This window comes from Hypomesus nipponensis, chromosome 9 (genome assembly GCF_054491055.1).
Source record: "Hypomesus nipponensis isolate SF chromosome 9, ASM5449105v1, whole genome shotgun sequence".
Taxonomy (NCBI): Eukaryota; Metazoa; Chordata; class Actinopteri; order Osmeriformes; family Osmeridae; genus Hypomesus; species Hypomesus nipponensis.
In genome coordinates this window covers 6812644-6832929 of record NC_140369.1, presented here as the reverse complement: position 1 = coordinate 6832929, position 20286 = coordinate 6812644, and the positions used below count along the sequence as shown (strand labels likewise).

Genomic DNA, 20286 nt, shown 5'->3' with positions numbered 1-20286 from the left:
TAGTTTCTAAATGTAGTTTTTGACGTAAGAAAATATGAAAAGCCAATCTCCCACAACGTCGGTATCATGTACCGTCCACCGTAGTGGTGCTTTAGGACCCAGTAATAAGTGTAGTCAGGATATCCCCGTGGACTCGGTGGGGAGAGGACGCATGCGCTCACTTTACTATCAGCATATCCCGATCTCTACAGCAGTCGGAGTGGGATGAATTTTAACACAACACACGACAACATTGTACCTGCTTAAAGGAGACGTTATCGAACTGAAACCACCAACCAAGTCGCTGGAATAGTATTAAAACATCGCAAACGTATGAATTTTGAGAGATTTTTTTTTTCTCACAAAGTGGCTTCAAAAAAGAAACTCCGAAAACATATAATAAGTGGGGACTGCAGGCGTTTGTAGGATTCTGACAACCGTATTCAAGATCGATATAAGAGGATTAAACGGCTAAGATGTTCTGATGATCAGAAAAATAGTAGCTTCCAATTAACGCCAGCTGGTGAGCAGTTCCTTTGAAGTCGTTCGTCGGACAAGAATGGCTTGATTGTTTTTGTATGATGGGGAAAAAATGACAGCAGCACTCATGCTTCAGGCAAAGAAAAGGAAAGTTTGCTGCTTTTAAATAGAATAGGGCCTATATCATTTTGTGAGATACTTCGCCTTCATACTTGTCGGAGACCACCTGTTTTTTGTTGGATTTTATTCACCATGTCCAAAGTGATACAAAAGAAGAATCACTGGACCACCAAAGTTAACGAGTGCGCGGTCTGCAAAGATGCTCGCGGTGACTTGAATGTGCCATTGCTTGGTGGCGCGGAGAATGGAGAGTTTGCTTATATCGGGCAAGTTAATGAGGATATAGTGGTTTACCAAAATGGAAAACTGTCGGAAGGAGAGTTATTACTCGAAGTAGAAAACCTCTCAATATCTGGATTGCCTCTATACGACGTGCAGACAGTAATAAAGAACTGCAAAGGTCCCGTCAGATTGAAAACAGTCAGACAAGGTAAGTCGCAACGGCGCCACTTCTGTGTGCGTTTGTCAGCTATTTGAGTGAGACCATGATAAGGTTGAACTTGTATGTTTACATTTACATCCTGGTTTGTATTATTCACTTCATAAGCACTCTCAACACCAATTTCTGTTTTTCATGATCATTTATGAATTAATTAATTAATAGTTTGACCGAGCAGGCTTTGATCTTTTACCAAAAAAGCACTTATTGACTGACGTCTTCTCCAGCTCGTGGACTACAATAGAAGCTCACAGTTTGCCTATTCATACTCAACTTGAGTCAGCGTGGGTACGGCTTGACGCTGAAGTACAGTGACAGGCCACCCCCTGGGAGCGTGCCAGCAGAGATGCTCAGAACCTCCCAGGACCAGCTTTATTCCTTCATGACAGATTTCATAACTTTTTACTCAGGAATAGGAGCGAATTAAACGAAGCACATACCGGCATGAAGCCTATGTATTGGTATGTCTGGAACCAACTTGACCCACGGCTCTTTTAGTTAACGTCTTTTTAAATGTATCCTAATTTAGCAGGCTTCCAGCCTACAGCACAGTATCTACACATGGTTTCAGTTCCTGTATTATTCACACTGTGGCCTTTATTGTCTGCTCCCCCTTACTGTATGTGTAACTCAAGACAATATCAGGAAATTCAGCCAATCAACTCCTGCTTAGTTTCGAACACACCATTTCCACGTCCTGTCTGGGGGGATACCATGGCGATTAGATCACATGACAAAATTCAATTTCAGATTTCAATAATTCAGACAGTCTGGGAATATTTTCTCCCTAATCAGTCTTAATTGGTAAAATATGTTTGGCAACAAATGCCATCTATAAAGTTTATATGGCTTAATTGTACCCAAAAGGCCTGTCATTTTCACACAGTTTAATTAACCAAAATCTAGCCAAAATAATAGCAGTCCTATACAGTTACTCTACACTTTTATTTAGTCCTTGAATCAGAAAGGAGACTGAAACTACTGATAGTAAAGTTTGTTCAGGGTTGAACACAGGGGAAACACACACACGTACTGTATACACACACACAAACACACACACTGTACACTCACTCTGTGTGACTGCCACTGTGCTGCCGTGCACGTGTCTATTTACTGTCAGAACCTCTGGGAAAATCATTAACTACATTATGTCATTTCCTCACACATTCCCACAGTCCCTGCTTATTTGAAAGAACCATCATTGTATCCCAACATCTCTCTCTCCTTTTCTCTCTCTTTCATTGATTGGTATTTAGTAGTACACTTTTGATTGAAAGGCTTGAGCTACAGAATCACAACTGAATCACAACTATGCTAGATGGGTCTACCCAACTGAACGTGTTCACATTTGACACATAACTGACACCGGCATGCTACTGAGGTATTTGTTATTTACAGAGACTTTACCAATGAGGGAGGCTTGGTGGAAGTTAAGTCTCTGTTTGTACTGAGATCCATGGCCTACTGGACGTGGAGACAGGCAACAGAATCCTGAAATCCAGCATGGAGCACCGGGGTGAAAGGTCAAGGGAGGTCACGCTGGAGGTATTTGGTGTCTGGGTCACGTCAGAACGCTGTCTGAAGGGTCTTAATCCCTGGCCTGGTCCCAGTAACACAGGCTTCCACTGGCCTGCTCAGACTGAGAATCCTTCATTCGTGTGAGGGAGAGGAGAGGCAAAGTCACTCATTTAAAAAGGCTCAGCTTTTTCAGCTACATGGTGACGTGGGGCTTGCGTGATGAACGGGGCAAGCTCAGCAGATTTGAATTGTGTTGTAAATTGTATGGGTAGAAAATGGACTATTTTTCTGGTGTGGTGTGAGTAGCGAGCTGGTGCTCTGGTTCAGATTTATTGAAGTGGATTAACTGTAGGTGGTACGGAGGGAATGTCTCCGGTTTGCTCTGCATGTGGAAGCGTTTATTTCCTCTTCCTCTGCGTGACCCCCCTCACCTACCCCACCCCACCCTCCCCCACCTTTGTACCAGAGACATAGAAAGATAGAAAGTGTGCGAAAGAAAGAAATAAAGCAGCATGTCTCCATGCAATATTTACTTGAAGTTGCTTTTGTGTGTGCTTGTAAGTGTGTGTGTGTGTGTGTGTGTCTGTCTATCCACCAATAAGAACAAAGCAACGAATGACCCATGATATGTAGTGCTTTAAGAAATGACCTGCTCTCTAAATCCTCCTCAGACTGTTGTTACTCTTGTCCTGGGATCGTTAGTTTTCCACTTGAGGAGCCTCTAATGTATTCACTTGTGTTGAGAATGAATGCAAATGTGTTCCTCTTGGCTCTTGTTACCACACACTCTCTCCGACAGAATAAGAGGAGCTCCTACTGCCTGACTACAGTAATGGAAGCTACCAGAGTAATGGAAGTGTAAAGTGCTGAGGTGCCCCAGGTTCTACTGGTCTCTGACAAATACTGCATGGTTTAAAATAAACTTTCTTTTACTTCGTAGCACCGGTGCTCCTAACTTTAAAAAGTTAAGAGCACCAGCAAAAATTTAGGAGCACCCACCCATATGAACATTTTCATACCGTCTTTTCAGCTCTTCAGATCTGCATTTAATCTGTATTTAAATTAAGTCTGTAAAGATTAAGTTGAACTGGTTAATAGACTGTTGGATAAAACGGTGGACCGGTCACTGTATCAGCTCACAGCAGGCACGTACTGTGTAGTAGGCTAATTAACAAGTGTTTTGTAAAGACATTTAAACGGGTCGCACCATAACGATTATGTGCATTGGCTCAAATACTCCCAAATATATTTTGAGGTCGCACAGATTTCAACAATTTCAAGCCACGTACATGACATGCCATGGGACTGGAGCACCAATGAAAATGTTCAAAAGCCAACTGATCAAGTGAAAGATGCAACATGCAGGCTTCTGTTAACGTTTCTTTGGTGACGGTGGTCATTTCGGAAGGGGAGAAAGGGAGGATGGGTTCTTGGTCTTGGCTCTCAATGCAGGCCTGGACTGAACACCACGTGCCCTAAACTATCCGTACTCTGTCTGGTCAGAACCCAGCAACCCTGAGAAGTCACGTCAGTCATGTACAGTCCCTCAGACTGCTCCCTACCAACACACCACAACATCCAGCTCCTCCAGGCTCATCCCGCTCTCCAGTCCCTAGTCTCTTTTGAATGTCACGAAACCTTGAGAAATTTCCCTGAGCTTAAACTCGTCTTCTTACATTCGTTCCCAGAAGCATCTACGGCCCATACAAAGTGATGGCTGATATGACAAATCTTCTCACTAGGCCTCTGCTTATTCCCACCCTATCACTGCAGCTGTCTCGTTAGCATAATCCCACAGCTGTGAGGTACAGTGAGTTAGTGTCACAAGCTAGCAGCATCAGAGTGGATGGCACACTGAGCAGAGAGGGACATGAGGAGTTGGCTTCCTAGGTCTCTTCTCATACTTGCTGTCCATGAACACTGTTTGGCAGCTCGATCAAACCAGTTTCTTGACACGGAACATCTTGCGTCAAAATATCCCAATGTTTTTGGGTCTGTGAAGAGAGAGTGGGCCCAGCCATCGATTAGGACAAGAGCACAGTTGTTGACAGAGTTGGCTGCCTGTGGACAGCTGTGCTCCTGTGAAGCAGGAGGGTGTTCATGTGCATGCCTGGAGAGAAGGAGCATGACGCAGGATGACGTGGTGATGCCCTCGTTCAGCTTGGCTGGTGTTTACCCCGATGACACTCTTCCCCTCGTGGCCACAGCAGCACCAGGAAGGACTGGTGCAAGCAGACAGCAGTGTCAGGATATGCCCTTGTAGGACGGGATGCATTCTGGAATGTTCCAGGGTTAGGGATTGTTAAGTGTTTTTTTTTTTTTTTTCCTTTTCTCTACCTTCATCTAGAGCACTCTCTAGAGTCTGCAGTTGTTTTCATTGAATCTGTAATGTCCATTGGCTGTGATTAAGTAATCAGTGCGTTGAAAATGTGCTTGTTTTTACTTGTGTCCAGGAAATCCATGCGTTTGTGTTATTATTCAGTCCTCTGGAGAGTCTGTTTGTTTTCAACCATTTTTTTTTTTTTCTTTACCTTTAATTACGGTCGGGCCAGAGCTCTGGGGTCTGATTACACAAATCTCATTAACGCAAAGCCCCTTCCACACACGCACATGCACACATACTGTATTCATACACATGCTCACACACAGAATTTCCCGCCTCAAAGATGCTGATACGCGCATGGACACACACACACACAGACTTAGGGGGTATCTGTGGGATTTGAGGAAGGGCCAGTCTTGACTAAGAGGATTTCGACATGAGTCTGTTTCCGCCGTGGCGAGCAGACAGCACACACACTCCTGTGTTTTGGTTCGAAAAGCCATCAGTGGGGAGGCATGGCTCAGACCAGTCAAAAGAGTCAAAGGGTCTCACGCTGTCCTATTCTTTCTTCTTCTCTGTTCCCTGCCTCTTAGAGTCTCTCAATTTGTTCATCTATTCCAACGTTCTCCCTAATCTCTTCATGCAGTCTCTTTGGTTTGCTTAGTGCCATGATGAGAGCCGGTTTTTAAATGTCTTTGTGAACTGGCTTCAGTGTTACCACTTGGCTCCGCCTCTTGTTGTGTCCCTATGAAAGGACTCCTCCATGATGGTCTGGTCATGACAGGACAGTATGTTGGTTGGGATTGTAATGACAGTTTTATATACTATAGAGACGTTGTAATGTCTTTTGACAGGGGGAAAATGACTTCTTCCCCCAGCCCCTAAAACAAAAGAAGAAACAGATGTAATCAGAACATGTGTTAGTGTTTACATAGGAACAGTGGAGATCCAAATGACAAACAGCATCTCTTTTATAATCTGTGTCTATCCAGACAGTATTCTATTAATCACCCTGCTTACGTGATCAGGGATTAGCACACTTTCCAAGACAATTTGCCATTTAGTCTACAACAAAATGTCAGTCTTTATTCATCACAGTTATTCATTCAGGGCTCATTGGCAGTCACTTCCAATTACCTAGAGACACACACAGTGTGTCTGTTTGACAGTCTCTGTTTGTGTTGCTTGAGGGCTCAACTCTAGATCTCCCATCTGGTCATCTTAGGCACTGTGATTCAGACCAGTGCTATGGTTGTGTTGATTGAGAAAGCATGTGGTAATTGGCTTGAAACTGTTGATGCGCCCGACGACTGTAAGAGCTGAATTGTACGTCTGGTTACGGCTCTTACAGAAGCTACATAGGTACGCCAGACAATTTGTCCTTCCAGCTAGAAGAACCGCAGTCCACAGCACTTCAAGTGACTCACTGTGAGCTGTCCTTGTGGACCTCCAGTTCCATATCCCTGTGACAGGTCTGTGAGGTTGTCTAGGCTTGCCCTTCTCCAGTCATGTATTCCTGTGGGCCACTAACGCCTTTATCAACACCCTATAAATGTCTGAGCCCTTGACTGTCTCTGCAAGTGCCTGACACCTTCACATACTCATACTGTTGACCTGGAAACCAAGTGGGAAAAACCCGTCGCTACGGATACCATGGTTGAGCACAGGCCATCAGAGCAATGTTCTGTTTTCACCATCATCATTAGCACAAATGATGGCAGGGTCACATCGCCTACTTTTCATATGTCATTACCTGTTTAGATTTAGAAACACTCCTCTTCATCAGTGTTTCAGCACAACATCCAACGCGGTATAGATTTGATATAAATTGAAATGAGTCAAGAGGAATTGGCCCTGTCTACGCCTGTCAGATAGATGAAGTTGAAATGGAAGTGCCAGTCTGTATGTGTGTGTGCTCCAGACTGCCCCCCCCCCCCCCCCCCCCCCATGCTCGACTGCAATGTCTATGCCATCCAGCTGATCTGATCGGCAGTGGTGTGACCGTCTGTTTCCGTAGCGACTGGTGGGCGGCGGAAACGGGGCGGAGACAGACAGGTGCTTATCCCTCTCTCCCTCGTCTTTCATCTGTCCCTCTGAAAGACTTGCGAGGAAAGCAGACCTTTTGGTGTTCTGGTCCAGAGAGAGAGAGAGAGAGACAGAGAGGGTGTGGCGCTGAACTTTGAGGTTTCCTCTTTGTTCTGTCACACACAGACAGACCTCACACGAGCACACTCATCCTTTCCCTGAGAATATGTATGACAAGAACTCTGTCTTGTTTTGCTTTGCGACAGCAGAAACAGGAGGTGGTAAGACCTTGTGTTGGCCAGCCCACCACCGTGTTTCTCTCTCAGGAGGTTGGTGTGCATCAGCAACAGGTTCTCACATCCACTGCTGTAAAACTGGCTTCGGCCTAGTTATGTTTAGCCTCTATTGCCACAGTTGTCCCCTAGAATCTATCATAGAGAAGGTACAGTACAGCCCAAAAGCATCGGTTTACTTTTACTTCTGTGGGGGAATTTTCCAACCAAGTCCGGTATGCATAATCTTCCTGGCATAGACGTTTGTTTAGACTGAGAGGGGAAGCGTTCACCGATTGTCAAACAAAATCTCTCTCTGGAATGGGATCGCTCCCTAGCCAAGCCTATCATTGTAGAAACACACCTACAATAGACTACATATTTTCTTTCCCTCTTTCACCATTTCTCACCATTTTCATTCTCTCTCCTAAGGAAAGATTCACCCACCTTAATGCTTTTGTTAGAGATGACAGGGACCATACCAATGACATATGGCCCCAATCTGCTCAATGCATAAAGAATCACCTCCCTGATACACTAAGCATTCATTGGTGAAAACGGTATAGAAGATTGCTAGTACATACAGACAGTCCTCCAAGTCCTCTGGCTCTACTGGGCCCTAACGCTCATAAATTAGAGAGGGAATCTAATTTCCCTCTTGGCCTCTCTGAGAGTTGCAGTCTGCTTTAAGGCGGGAGTGTGTGTGCGTGTATGTGTGGGGGTGGGGGGGGGGGTTCGTTTGATTTGAATTCTTCATGATGTAAATGGCCTGATATAGGCAGTTCCACTGAAGACTTGAGACTCCATTTTGGCTTTGGCCTAGTTGGGCGCTGACTCATCCAGACTGTGTCTGTCACACTGACTAAGCAGTAATGGCACAGGACATATGCCAGGCCTGCTTGACATGACAAATGTCTCAGGGGTTCTAGTGTCAGGATGGGGGCATCTGAGGATCTCAGGCACTTACAGAACCTCAGACAAGTGCTCTGTGAGAACTCCCCTGCCTTCCGTGAAGCACCACAGCAGGTAAACGGTACCTCTCTCCAGGATCCAGCAAGCTGCTTCTGAACCGGGCTCCTCTGGAGTGAGTGGTCCTGGGAGCTAGATTAGACTCCCGGGCTGTTCTGTTGAAGTTCTGTTGAAGTTCAGTTGAACTCTTCAGAAGTGCAGGATCAGAAACATCCTTAACATGTTTGTCAGTCTGTGTAGTGAACTCTGCTCTGTTCTGACTCCTTAGTAGGAGCTTCTCTCATTGGGTCTGTGAAGAGGAAAACCAGAGCGTGTCTTCTTTCAGTGCTCCACCACTATTCTGTGTTTCTGGTTCCTGTCATGAGTAGCTGAAACGTTGTCTGTCACTTCAGGCCCTGTAGAGCAAAGCAGGAGGAGGTGCACTTGTCTCAAAGGAAAGAACCACATCCACCTTGTCAGTGACAAGCTGTCTGGAGGACTGACTCTGTTTGAATACAAACACACCAATGAGAAGACTGACGGAAAAAACAGACCGTCAATCAGTCAGTCAATGAGACAAACTGTCAGTTATTTACAATGCTGACTCTGGAGGGAAGAGCAGACTGGAAGTTGTGTGCTGGAGGTTGAGATGTTTACAACGTCAACAAGCTGAAGGGAACTACGTAGCATTGGTGGAATCCTGCCTGGCTGGTTATGGGTGTCTTCATCCTAACGTCTCTCATAATCGAGCCCTGGTGGTTAATCAATCACACGGGGAGGGCTGGAAGAACCTAACATTATCAAGTCACTCTACACTGTAGCCTGCAGTCAAAGGGTATTCTATTGTTATCTTAATGTAATGTTCTTACATATACGCATATTATATATTATGTATGTTGTTTCCACAGAAGTCTCAACATGTCATAAACCACAATGGAGAGACCCGTGTTTAGAACGGCAAGGGACACTTCTGTTGCAATATCTCAGATAAAGATCACCCAACTGTCACTTTACTGTGTGTGTGTTTAATGCTGACGTCGTCGCACCTGTTCCCAGGGCAGAGCCAGTCTGACAGGTTAGGGTGAAACTGCAGCATACCTGGACCTTACCTGGGTAGCAGGTGAAAGGGGACTGTCCACCTGAGCCTGTAGTGCCAGTTTTCAGGAAGGAGGGGCTAACCCCGAGGCCCAGTGTTTGATGAAGCATTACACTGGAGACCTCCTCCTCCCTCTGTCCTTCTGTCCCTGTAACATCCGCTCCCCAAGGGCCCCTGCAGCCTGCGTCTTTCCAGCCCTTTCTGACCTGCCAACAGAGCTTTACATACCAAACACAAGCTATTCAGTGCAGTCATTCAAGACTTTGAGTATCCCCTTTAGCCTTGACTTTTTTGGGGGGGAGCGTGGAAAGACAATGACAGGCCCTGGTTCCTCCTCCCCTACCCCCATTCCTCCTGGTTTTGTGTGTGTAAACATGCCGTTCGAGGTGATTGAAGTCAGGCGGCCAGGGTAACCACAGTGACAGGCCCTAAACCCTGAAGTAGTGACTGACTGCTATATAAAACCTCTAGAACGGTATGATCTGTCTGGAAGCCGGCTTTAGAGGCAAACAACAGAGTCCTGTTTTTGCCCCTGTTCTGTTTTGTGGTAATAATGCTAATTTGTGTATATATATATATATATATATATTCTTTATATAATACAATCTTATATAAGGTATTAACAATGTCTTTTAGAAGGCGTTCTAGAAATGAAGACGCTTCCTAATCCCTGCCTGTGAAGCACCTCTCCTCCTCAGTCCCCCTCTGGTAGATAAACTCAGCAGGTTCCTCCTGAAGCCTGGGAGACATCCACCGCAGCTCTCTCTAATCCTCCACACTCTGGAGGAGATTTGCATGTGGAAGGAGAAGGATGCGAGTAATGGACTTACTCCAGTCAGATCTGCTGATGTTCTCCATCCAGTGTTTAATTACTCCAGCTCTGCGCTACAGTTTAAAACCATGAATGTTGAAGTTCCTATGAGGCTGTGGAAACTTGGGAACAACTGGTTAGAACAGGATTTTAGATATAACAGAAGGATCACTTCTAATTCATTGGCCCTGGACTCAAACTGTGCACAGTGACAATAAAGTTTAATCTAATCTACTTAACTACAACCCAGTGCTATCTGCTAGGAAGGGCCAGGCTGGAATGTCCAATCCGAATGTTTGTGCTGCCAGAGGGAGTTCACCTCTTTAAGGGGAGGAAGAAGGGGCACATCCACCCTCTGTGTTTACATCCGTCACATGCGCACACACACAGACACACACAGATGGAAGGGAAGTTAAGTTGAAAAGTAGCTATCATTCTAACTTTTCCACAGACAAATCATGTCACGTAGACAAGGGTTAGACTTTTCCAAAGAAATGATGGAATTGGTTGGCAGACGATTTTAAAAAGCTCAAATATGCTACTTTGTTCTTTTTTACTTCTTGTGTGTGTATGCGCGCAGCTGTACCTAAAGTGCCAAAAGTGTTATCAACTCCCAAATTCACATAGCAAAAAGGCACAAATTGTCATCAAAATATGACTGCTTTTGTTTTGTTTACATGGTTCTGTTTCCTCAGTCCTTGAATACGTTTGAATCTACCCTTTGCAGTCCTCCGGGGTAGTGCAGTGTGAGTGAGTGAGAGCACAGAGTGCTCATCTGTGCTCATTCCTCAGACTGGCAGCACCCTCCACCACCTCCTCTGGATCTGGTCAACTGAGAGCAAGTGGGGCACCCTGACCCGATCAGCGATCGACATGCCCTACGCTCTCTCCTGTCTGCTGGAAGCAAATAGTGGAGGCGTAAGCCCGGAGAAGTGTGTGTGTGTGTGTGTGTGTGTGTGTGTGGTAAGTGTGCGGATTCTTCTGGTCTATTTCTCAGGCTTCATTCTGCCCGGCTAAGCGCCAGCTGTACTCTGTGGACTGTGTGATGTTTCTGTACAAGCTATCGTCCTATAGCACACAGAGCCCCGAATCAGGCCCAGAGAGGAACATCCATGGTCATGAGTCAGGTCTCTGTTAAACAGCTGCCTGAGACACTGGGGGCTTGTGGGCCTTTGTCTCATTCTCATGGATCGTTCTGGAGGATGGAGAGCAGTGGTCTTCAACCTTGGTCGTCAGAGCCCCACTGTTCTGTATGTTTTCCTGCTCCAACACACCTGATTCTAATGAAGGTAGTTATCAGGCTTCCGCGAGCTTGATAACGACCCATTCTTTTGAATGAGGTGTGTTGGAGCAGGGAACCATCTAAAACGTACAGGACAGTGGGGCCCACCCGGGTTGAAGACCCGTAGATTGAGGTGTAGATTGTATATGATGTGTGCTATACAGTAAGTTCACTCAGGCTTTGTGTGTCTGTGTTGGGTGTATTGGTTGAGTTTCAGGCTGTAGTCAGATTGGTTGTTAGGGGATGTGAACGTCTCAGTTTGGCTGAGTGTAGCAGCCTGCCTGCCTGCCTGCTTGACGAGTGGTAGTGTGTCTTTCTGCCTGTCTGCCTGCCTGCTTGCCTGACATGCGTCTGTCTGTCTGTCTGTCCGTCCGTCTGACTTTGTCCTTTGGGCCCACATAAAACAACTGAGAGTGGACAGATGGACACAATTCTGTCCACTTGTCTGTGTTGTGTGTGTGGGTTTGATGAACGTGTGCGTGCGTCTAAGAATGTATTCTCGTCCTATTCCTCTGTCAGCTCTCTGCTGAACCGTGAAGGGAATATGTAGCGTAAAAACTGGGCAGAGCCAGTGCTGTCAGCCTCACGCTGCACAGCTCCTCCCGTGCTCTCTCTGTCGGTCTCTTCCCTTCTCTCTCTCTCGGCGCTGTGTCAGTCTTCTGACTCGCCGTCTCTCTGTTTGCGTGCGATATCTCCTGATTTACACAAACAAACATGGGCGTGCTCTGCAACTCTCCGTATGTCTGTCCACCCCTCGCCCCTCGATCCCTCCTGCTTCCTCCTTCTCTCTGGCATACTGGTATTACAATGTAGCTGGGACGTTCCCCCAAAGCGAGCCTCTGTTATGTTGATCATCTCCATCATCTCTGTGTCTTAATGGTCGCTGGGCTCGGGGTTGCCGCGGGCTGTGACAGCACAGAAGCAGTGAGGGAGATGAGGGCTGTTCTGAAGGCCGGTTCCCCGGATTATCCTTCCAACAATCAAACCAGGATGAAATCTCTCCTATCCACTTCCCTCTCCAAAGCCTCCATTCTCTCCCCCTGTTCCCCTGCCTCCCTGCCCTCCTACTCTCTCTCTCTCGCTTTCTTCTTTCCTTCCTCTTTCCTTCGCTCCGATGTCCCTTCGGCCTCATATTTTCTGGGAAGCAGATGTCTTGTGAAACCATGCTGGTGGTTTACCTTCGAGACAGACCCACATTGCTTTTATCACATTGCATAACTCACTCCCCCCCCCCCATCTGTCTGCTGGGAAGTTATCGGTAAGTCCCTGGTCCTCATGCCCGTCCCTGTCATGTCCCTCAGCTGCCTGGTCTCCGTGAGTTCCCCTGTGTTGACACGTCCCCAGGGCTGCAGTGCTGACATTGCTGCTGGCTGTAGAGCTGCTCGCAGGCAGCTTGTGGTTTCTGGAGAAGCTGATGACAAACAGTGATGTTTGAGGCGGATGTGTTGGTGTGTGTGTGTGTTTGTGTTTGTCTCTGTGTGTGTTTGTCTCAATGTGTTTGGGAAAGGGATTGTGGAGAAATGCGTGGGTGATGGGTGGGGTGAGTGAGGGAGGGAGTGTGTGCGTTTGTTTGTGGGAGAAGGGGAGAAAGTGGGCAGCATGAAGCTGTTGGGGCATTGAGCAGAAGGCAGCAGATATTACCCCCATATTTCACGTCTCTGAGATGGACTGGTCTACGACTCCCCCCATTGGACGGTGCCAATAAGCGACATCCACAAATCAGCCTCTCATTTCCTGTATTCTGGCAGAGGGTTGTTATTGCCTTCTCAGCCCCCGTCAACCACCTGCCCCACCCTACCCCCCAACCGCATCGCATCCCTTATCCACACCCTGCCTTTGTTCTGTTCCTGTGATTGGATGGTTGCAGGGTGGATGCTAATGAGGGTGAGGCAGGGTGTCAGCATAGCACAGCTACTGGCAGATTGGATTCTGGGTGACTGGTTGAGGGGGATCATTACAGGGCTGGGGGTGTGTTGGTAATGTCTCCATGGATGTTTACTTTTGGTGTTTGTCGTTGTTTCTTGTTTCAGTTTTTGTGTTGCCATGAATGTGGGCTTGTGAGTAAGCACACGTTTTAGTTGTCTGTTTGTTTGGAACCTGTATGTGTGTGTGTGTGTGTGTGTGTGTGTGTGTGTGTGTATGCAAGCCCGTGTGTGTGTGTCGGTGTACTGCACGAGCGTGTGTGTGTGTGTGTGTGTGTGTGTGTGTGTGCGGTCCCCCTGTTGTGGTTCCTGTGGTGTGATTGATGCTCTACCTCCTTAGATCTGTCTGCTGCAGTTCTTCGCCTGCATAATCTCTCTCTCTCTCTCTCTCTCTCTCTCTCTGTTTCTCTCTCTGTCTCTCTCTCTGTCTCTCTCTGCCTCTCTCTCTGTCTCTCTGTCTCTCTCTCTGTCTCTCTGTCTGTCTCTCTCTCTCTCTGTCTCTGTCTCCTCCCTCCCTTTTCTCCTTTTGTTTGGAAAGAGAGACAGACAACACTGACAGTCCAGTCCTTCCTCTATTTCCTCCTCCTCAGTGCTGTACATCTGATCTGATATCTTCCTAATGTAGTTTGTGCATCACAGACCAGTAAAGACCCATGGAATATGGATTAATAATTTCACCATTTGAAATTGCTGAATAATTTATGGCTACAACAGGTTGTACTGTCTCAAGGACATTTGTTGTGTGTGAAATTTGGAGTTGAGCTTAACTATTGACAACAGATATTCTCTTTATTAACATAAAACAGTCTAGATGTTACAGCATGTAAGGCATTGTCTGTGTCTCTGTGTGTGTGTTGTTCAGAAAGTGCCAGTGTCTGTTGTGGGTAAGGAAGTGATAAATAGCTCATTAGCAGTATCAGGCTGGTACCCAGACACTGTGGTAGCAGATGGGCACATGGACCCCTGTGGAGCTGTTGGGGGTACAGACCACCGGGGAATCCCCCTCACACGCACACACACACACCACCTCCCCACTTTACTGATTAGGGTGTTACAGTGTGCTAAAGCTTTTGGTCATGACTTGTCAACCTTTTCACACCATCACCAGTCAATCCAGTGTTCTCTAAAACCCAAGATCTCTAGGATAATAGCAATTCTTAAAGTCACTATGTTAAAAAAATTATAAAAAATCCAGCACATCACAATCAATTACCCAACTGCTTTCTAGACAGCATGAACCAACCAGCCAGGCTCTCTGAGAGTCCCAAGCCCAGCCCAGACTGCCTCCTTCCACCCAGCTGAGTCCCGGAGGCTGACAGCTTCCTGAGTGGACCTGGCACTGGAGCCACTCACTGCCCCCCCCCCCCCCAGCCCAGCCCAGCACTGGAGCCACTCGCTGCCCCCCCCCCCCCCCCTCCCCCCAGCCCAGCCCAGCACTGGAGCCACTCGCTGCCCCCCCCCCCTTCCCCCCAGCCCAGCCCAGCACTGGAGCCACTCGCTGCCCCCTCCCCCCAGCCCAGCCCAGCCCAACACTGGAGCCACTCGCTGCCCCCTCCCAGCCCGGCCCGGCCCAGCCCAGCACTGGAGCCACTCACTGCCCCCCCATCGCAGCCCAGCGGCCCGGCCCAGCCCTCCCCAGCAGGCTAATGTCAACTCTGCAGCCCCCGTCCTAATCACTACCATATGGTAGTGCATTCATGTCACCCTGCCTCTGCCCCTGTGCAGACCTGGAGCTGGACAGACTCAGCTGTCTGTGTCCCCCCCACCCCACCCCCCAGACCATCAGGCTTCTCCTCCAGCAACCTTAAACTATTTAACATACACATCCATCAGCACTCCAACACTTTATAGTATTGAATTCCCTGTTCGAACTGTACTTACTTATTGCTTCTACTTCGTTTTATTGCAGGTCCAAGTTTTTGGCATTACTGCGTTTTTTGAAAGTTTTTGTAGCTTTTTTTGTACTAAACACCGGCCTTTCTGAACAAGTTTTATGCAGGGGTCATGGTCATGAGCAGTGTTCATGTTGGTAGTAGACCCAGAGACACCTGAGGGACTACCTGTGGACCCATGTGACCTTAGCAACTCATCCTTCTCCCTCCTATAGGTTTTTTTTCCTTCCTATTCTCTCCTTATTCTCCCTCATTTAATAACTCTCCCCCTTCTCTTTCTCCTCCTCTTTCCCTCACTCCCTCTTTCCCTGTATCTGCTGACGGGTTGAGAGTGACAGTCTTTGTTTTATTCAGTGGGAACGTGATCGATGGCCGCCAGCAGAATCAAAAGACTTGGCTTCATTATGGACCATTGATTTACCTCCCAGCCGGAGGAACGCAGGATGTTATGATTGATCGTCTCGCATGCCGCATACTGTACAGGGAAACCTACACCTTGTTTATCTTGGGCTGATTGGTCAGTACCAGCAACAACAGTGAACACAGTGTGATGTGTGTAGGACGAGAGGCCTGGACGAGATGCAGGCTCCCGAGGGATGCTGGGAGCTGGGAGGAGGAGCACGACCCTTCTGCTTTGATCTGCTGAGCCCTGGGACGAGGGAAGGGGTTGGACTGCTTCTAACCACTTTAATGTTGAGATGTGATCAAGATGGTGAAAGAGTGAAGGAAACATGAAGTGAGAGAGAAAAAGAGAGATGGTTTGGAGATACAGTTATGCCACACATGTGGTTGAACTTGTTCCAGAAGAATTTGGGTGGTCTGATGTCATCGTCCTTCAAATGCAGACAGTTTCGTCCTTGCAAAGGAATCAGTTTCTGTGTGTGTGTGTGTGTGTGTGTGTGCACATGTGCCTAGCCTCACAGTATTTTCCAAACGTTTAGTCTTCTACTCATCAAGGTTCCTGTAAAAGATAGACACACACAGCATGAGCTCACTCTTATTCCCTGCCACAAACAACACGTTCAAGTTGGTGTCAGTTAACCACCTCTGGCTGTGAACCAGAGAGGACTTAAAAGAACCGCCGCTCTTTGTAAACTCTCCAATAAACCACCATGAAGTGGGTTATTGTTGACAGAAGCATTCTATCAGATTAAATCCATGTGAATGCGAAGTTTGGGATGACTGCGCTAATCTATGTGTTGGGAGTCTTTGAAGAAGACGTTGATAGTATCGTGCTCCTGGCCCTCCTCAGTGTGACAGCGTGGGGCAGGTGTGGGCGGGGCTCCATGACTCGCTCTCAGGTGAGTTGTTTGCCTCACACAGTCATGCTACTTAGAGACCAGAGAGGGCGAGGGACTGCAAAACCACATCTCAGGAACATTTCCCAGATCAGTCCAAACAAACAAACAGGCTGTCGGTGTTGAAGGTAAGTGGCGTTGACCCTGTGACGAACACGTCTTTATTTTGCTGAAACATGTCAATGAAGACGTGAAGGTCTTTGGGCTTGTTAATCTTTGGGCCTGAACGATGGCTGTTGTTTCACTGTTAAATGTTTCAGGTGTTCCAACTCCATATGTACTTGGAAGCATGATCTTTAGAGACTGACTTGCTTCTAGGATCCATATTTTTAGTTGGTGATTATTGCTGCTGTGGTGTCTTCTTCATGAAAAAAATCAAACTTTATTGTGACCTATATCCTTTGGTTCTTAAAGTTATGGCTGAGGTTGAGATTTCACAACTGAAACCTACTGAACCAACCTTAAGTTTCAGAGTAGGGAGGTTCAGTATGTCGGGCTTAACCTGTTTGTGTATTTGACGATGGTGATGGTTATGATGATGATGATGATGGTGATGGTGATGGTGATTGTGATGATGATGATGATGATAGTTGCAGTCACTCCAATGTCTCTCTCTGTGGAGCATGCTCTGTTGAGTCCAGTGGGTTCCTTCCATTTTGGAGCATTATTAGTACTCCCCTCCTTTCCTTTCGTCTACACAGACCCTAGGGCCCTACTACATCTTCCCCCCTCTCCTATTTCCTACCTCTCCTCCTCCATGTCCTCCCTCTCCTCTGTTTATCTTTTTTCTCTCCTCCTACTATTTCCTCCATCTTTTTTCTATCCTCCTTCTTTCTCTTCCTCTTTCGGGTGACCCTTCCTGGTGGTCTGAATGAACTCCAGATTCCCCACCTGCTGTCCCTCAGAACCCTTGACCCCCTTTGGCAAGGGGGGAGAGGGAGAGAGGAGAACATGATCAGCAGCTCTCCTTCATTAGGACGGGAAACCCTACTCTCGGCATGCTGGGAGAGGATCTGCCTGCTGGTGTGCTGTGGCTGGCCAGCTGTATTATCCCAAATGAAACAAGTGGAGCTGCCCGCAGCCTTGTGGGGCCCCTGGGGGCAGGAGGCTCCTCTGTGGAGTCAGAAGAACACAACGCAGGGCCACCGGTTAGCTGGGGGGAGGAGGAAGAGGAGGGAGCAGAGAGATAGTGAGGTGGCCTGTCAAGAGGGAAGAAGATGAACTGCAGCTTCGTTGTGACAGCCTGTTGTGTGTGTGTGTGTGTTGGTCAGTGTTGTCTCCTGTATCTGAGTTCTATCTCTGCTGCATGAGTCTTGTTGAATAGTGCTGCAAAGATGGTATAGAGGGATCTCTGCCGGCCTGCCGGCCTGCCTGCCTGCCTCCCTGCAGCAGTCCATGGTTTACTCTCAGAGGTCAGCGGGAGGTCACTGGTCCCATGCTGACTGCGCTCATCCAAGCCACTGTGTGTCATGCTGTAATTGCACGTGTAATTCATCCGACTGCACTCTCCCTCCCCTCCTTATAGAGACAAACGATGACTGGGCAGGGTGATGTGGATGGCGCTACTGCAGGCCTCTTGTGGAGAGCGAGTGCAGCCAGATGTCTGTCTAAAGCAATCGGAAAGGAAAAAAAGATTGGGTGTAAAGTAATGGTTAGATTCATTTTCCCCTCATTGGGTTTGCGTATGCGTTCGTGTGGTGTGTGTGTGTGTGTGTGTGTGTGGGGGGGGGGGGGGGGGGGGGGGGAGGGGGTGAGTGTACGAGAGCAGGAATACGATGGATGAGACGTTCATCTCAATGCCCCAAGGTCCTGCAGACCAGCCTCCCGCCACGCCCCCGAGAGCTGTGGTTGCTATGATACACCGGAGAGAAGGGAGGCAGAATGGATGTTAACGATCTTGAAGGTGTCACCAGCTTTAATTGATCACCGAGGAAAGCCTGGCGGAGGAGGGCCATGCGTACTATCAACACAAGCACCCGGCACTCCATAGAAAAGGATGTCACAGCACAAACAAATACACAAATCAATAGTGCTGTTACTCCTTTCTTCTTTCCATCTCTATCTCTGTTCCTCTCTCCACGCCCTGTGTTTCTGCTGGGGCGAAACAGCAGCAGATCTCTCCTGAACCCCTACCCACCCCCCCCCCCCACCCCCCCTCTGCCAAAATGTAATTAGACCAGTTGAGAGTGCAAATGTCATAGCTATTGATCAGAGAGCCAGCACATACAGCATGGGTGACCCCAGCATTTAGCCTCTAATGAACAGGCTTCATTAGCTGACCTGTCCTCAGGCCAGAAGCCAGCCAGTCCACTCCTCTGGATGCCTTCCTCTCTTCAACACTGTTACAAGGAGGTCAGCTGGATGACAGTTTGGATAGTCGGGGGAGCTGAAGGTTAGGTATACATGTGTTTATGTGTGCAACTCATCTCTTACAATCTATATGCGTCCTTGAAAAGGGATAGCCTATTAATAAAGTGTGATTGACCTGAGAGGAATTTTTTAGCTCGCTTCTATGGAAGCAAGTCAGTGACATGTTTTGAATTATAAAAGGCATTGAATACTTGATATTGAAATTGAAACGCCACCAAATTTGTTGGTTTTGAATTCACTTCTTACATTTAAATATTAATTTATTTCAATGTAAAAAAAAAAAAAATGTTTTAGTTTAAGAGGTGAATTCAAAACCAACAAGTTCAGTGGTGTTTAAGTATTCAATGCCTTTTTTTAATTCAAAACATTGTCACTGATTTGGTTCCATAGGCTTCCCTCTGCTATATTTTTTTATTATTATAGACACGTTAAGTTCCTCAGTGTCAGAGTCTAATTCCCAAATGTGTTGCTAAATTACTTCCGCGAAGGTACCATTCCAAGGTTTTGGAAGAATTTTACATTGTTGTGGCAAAAAGTGCGGCTACGGCTAGCTAACTCCAGAGCCATAGAGACTAACTCCAGAGCCATAGAGACTAACTCCAGAGCCATAGAGAGGCTCTAACTAGCTAGCCACAGTCACAAACATTGCTAATGTCTGGAGTGGATAAACAACCATGGTGATAGCTACAGAAAGCGACTCCATAAAGTTTCCTTCTCGCTGAACAAACAAAATGCTGTATCTGCTTTTTATGGCTCAGCATAAGCCTGTCTGGTCCTTCAGTGGCCCCTCAGCCCTGCCAGTATATTTAGACTTCCTTGTTTATCTCTGCTCACAACAGCCAGGAAGCAGCTTCCTAACTCATCTTTTGGGACCATTGGTGGAATGATTCGTTTGCAAGGCCTTATCTGTCTGCATAGCTTCACCAGCCTTTTATTATCAATCCACAGTGTGTGTGTTTGTGTCTGTGTTTGTGAGAGAGTGTCACCAAATTACTTTTGTTCAGAATATTTATCTTTTTGCCTGAGCAGTTTAACAATATCCATTTAATGACATTACCAACACTGCCAGGATAAGAAAGGACCATGTTTCAGACCAAGTAATAAAAAAATGTTCGGAGGCAGAAGCAGTTATACGCCAGTATTAGATTTGGTGTCTAGCAGTGGTCTGGGGAGCACCAGTCTTGGCTAACCTTGTTGCCAGGGGCTGTGCGGTTCCCTCTGTGTGTGGACTGTGATTGGCTGAGAAGCAGCCGGCTTTCTTTTATGACAAATGATGTGTTTGTATGACATCTACTGCTTCTGCATTGCTGCTTTTTGTTTATAGATCTCGAGCCACATACACAAGTACTCTGGTCACCCTTATGAAAATGATTGGCAAACTGATGAACCAGCAGTGCAGAAGATGGGCTAGATTACCTCAAGGTCTGCAGTAAAGACTTATTACCTGTTTGAAATAAAGAATGTTTTACTCAACAGTTCTTCAGTAAAGACTACATTACCACTGTAGGTCT

The 20286-nt window shown here is 47.0% G+C and overlaps 1 protein-coding gene across 2 annotated transcripts in view; it reads left to right on the top strand.

Moving 5' to 3' along the window:
- The first annotated feature begins 209 nt into the window (after window positions 1-209).
- magi1b (membrane associated guanylate kinase, WW and PDZ domain containing 1b) overlaps window positions 210-20286 on the top strand; it is a 101381-nt gene continuing 81304 nt past the window's right edge. For both annotated transcript variants that reach the window (XM_084704593.1, XM_084704592.1), the window contains exon 1: window positions 210-1009. In XM_084704593.1, coding sequence (XP_084560719.1) covers window positions 712-1009 — 298 coding nt within the window. In that variant the 5' untranslated portion in view covers window positions 210-711. The remainder of the gene's footprint in view (window positions 1010-20286) is intronic.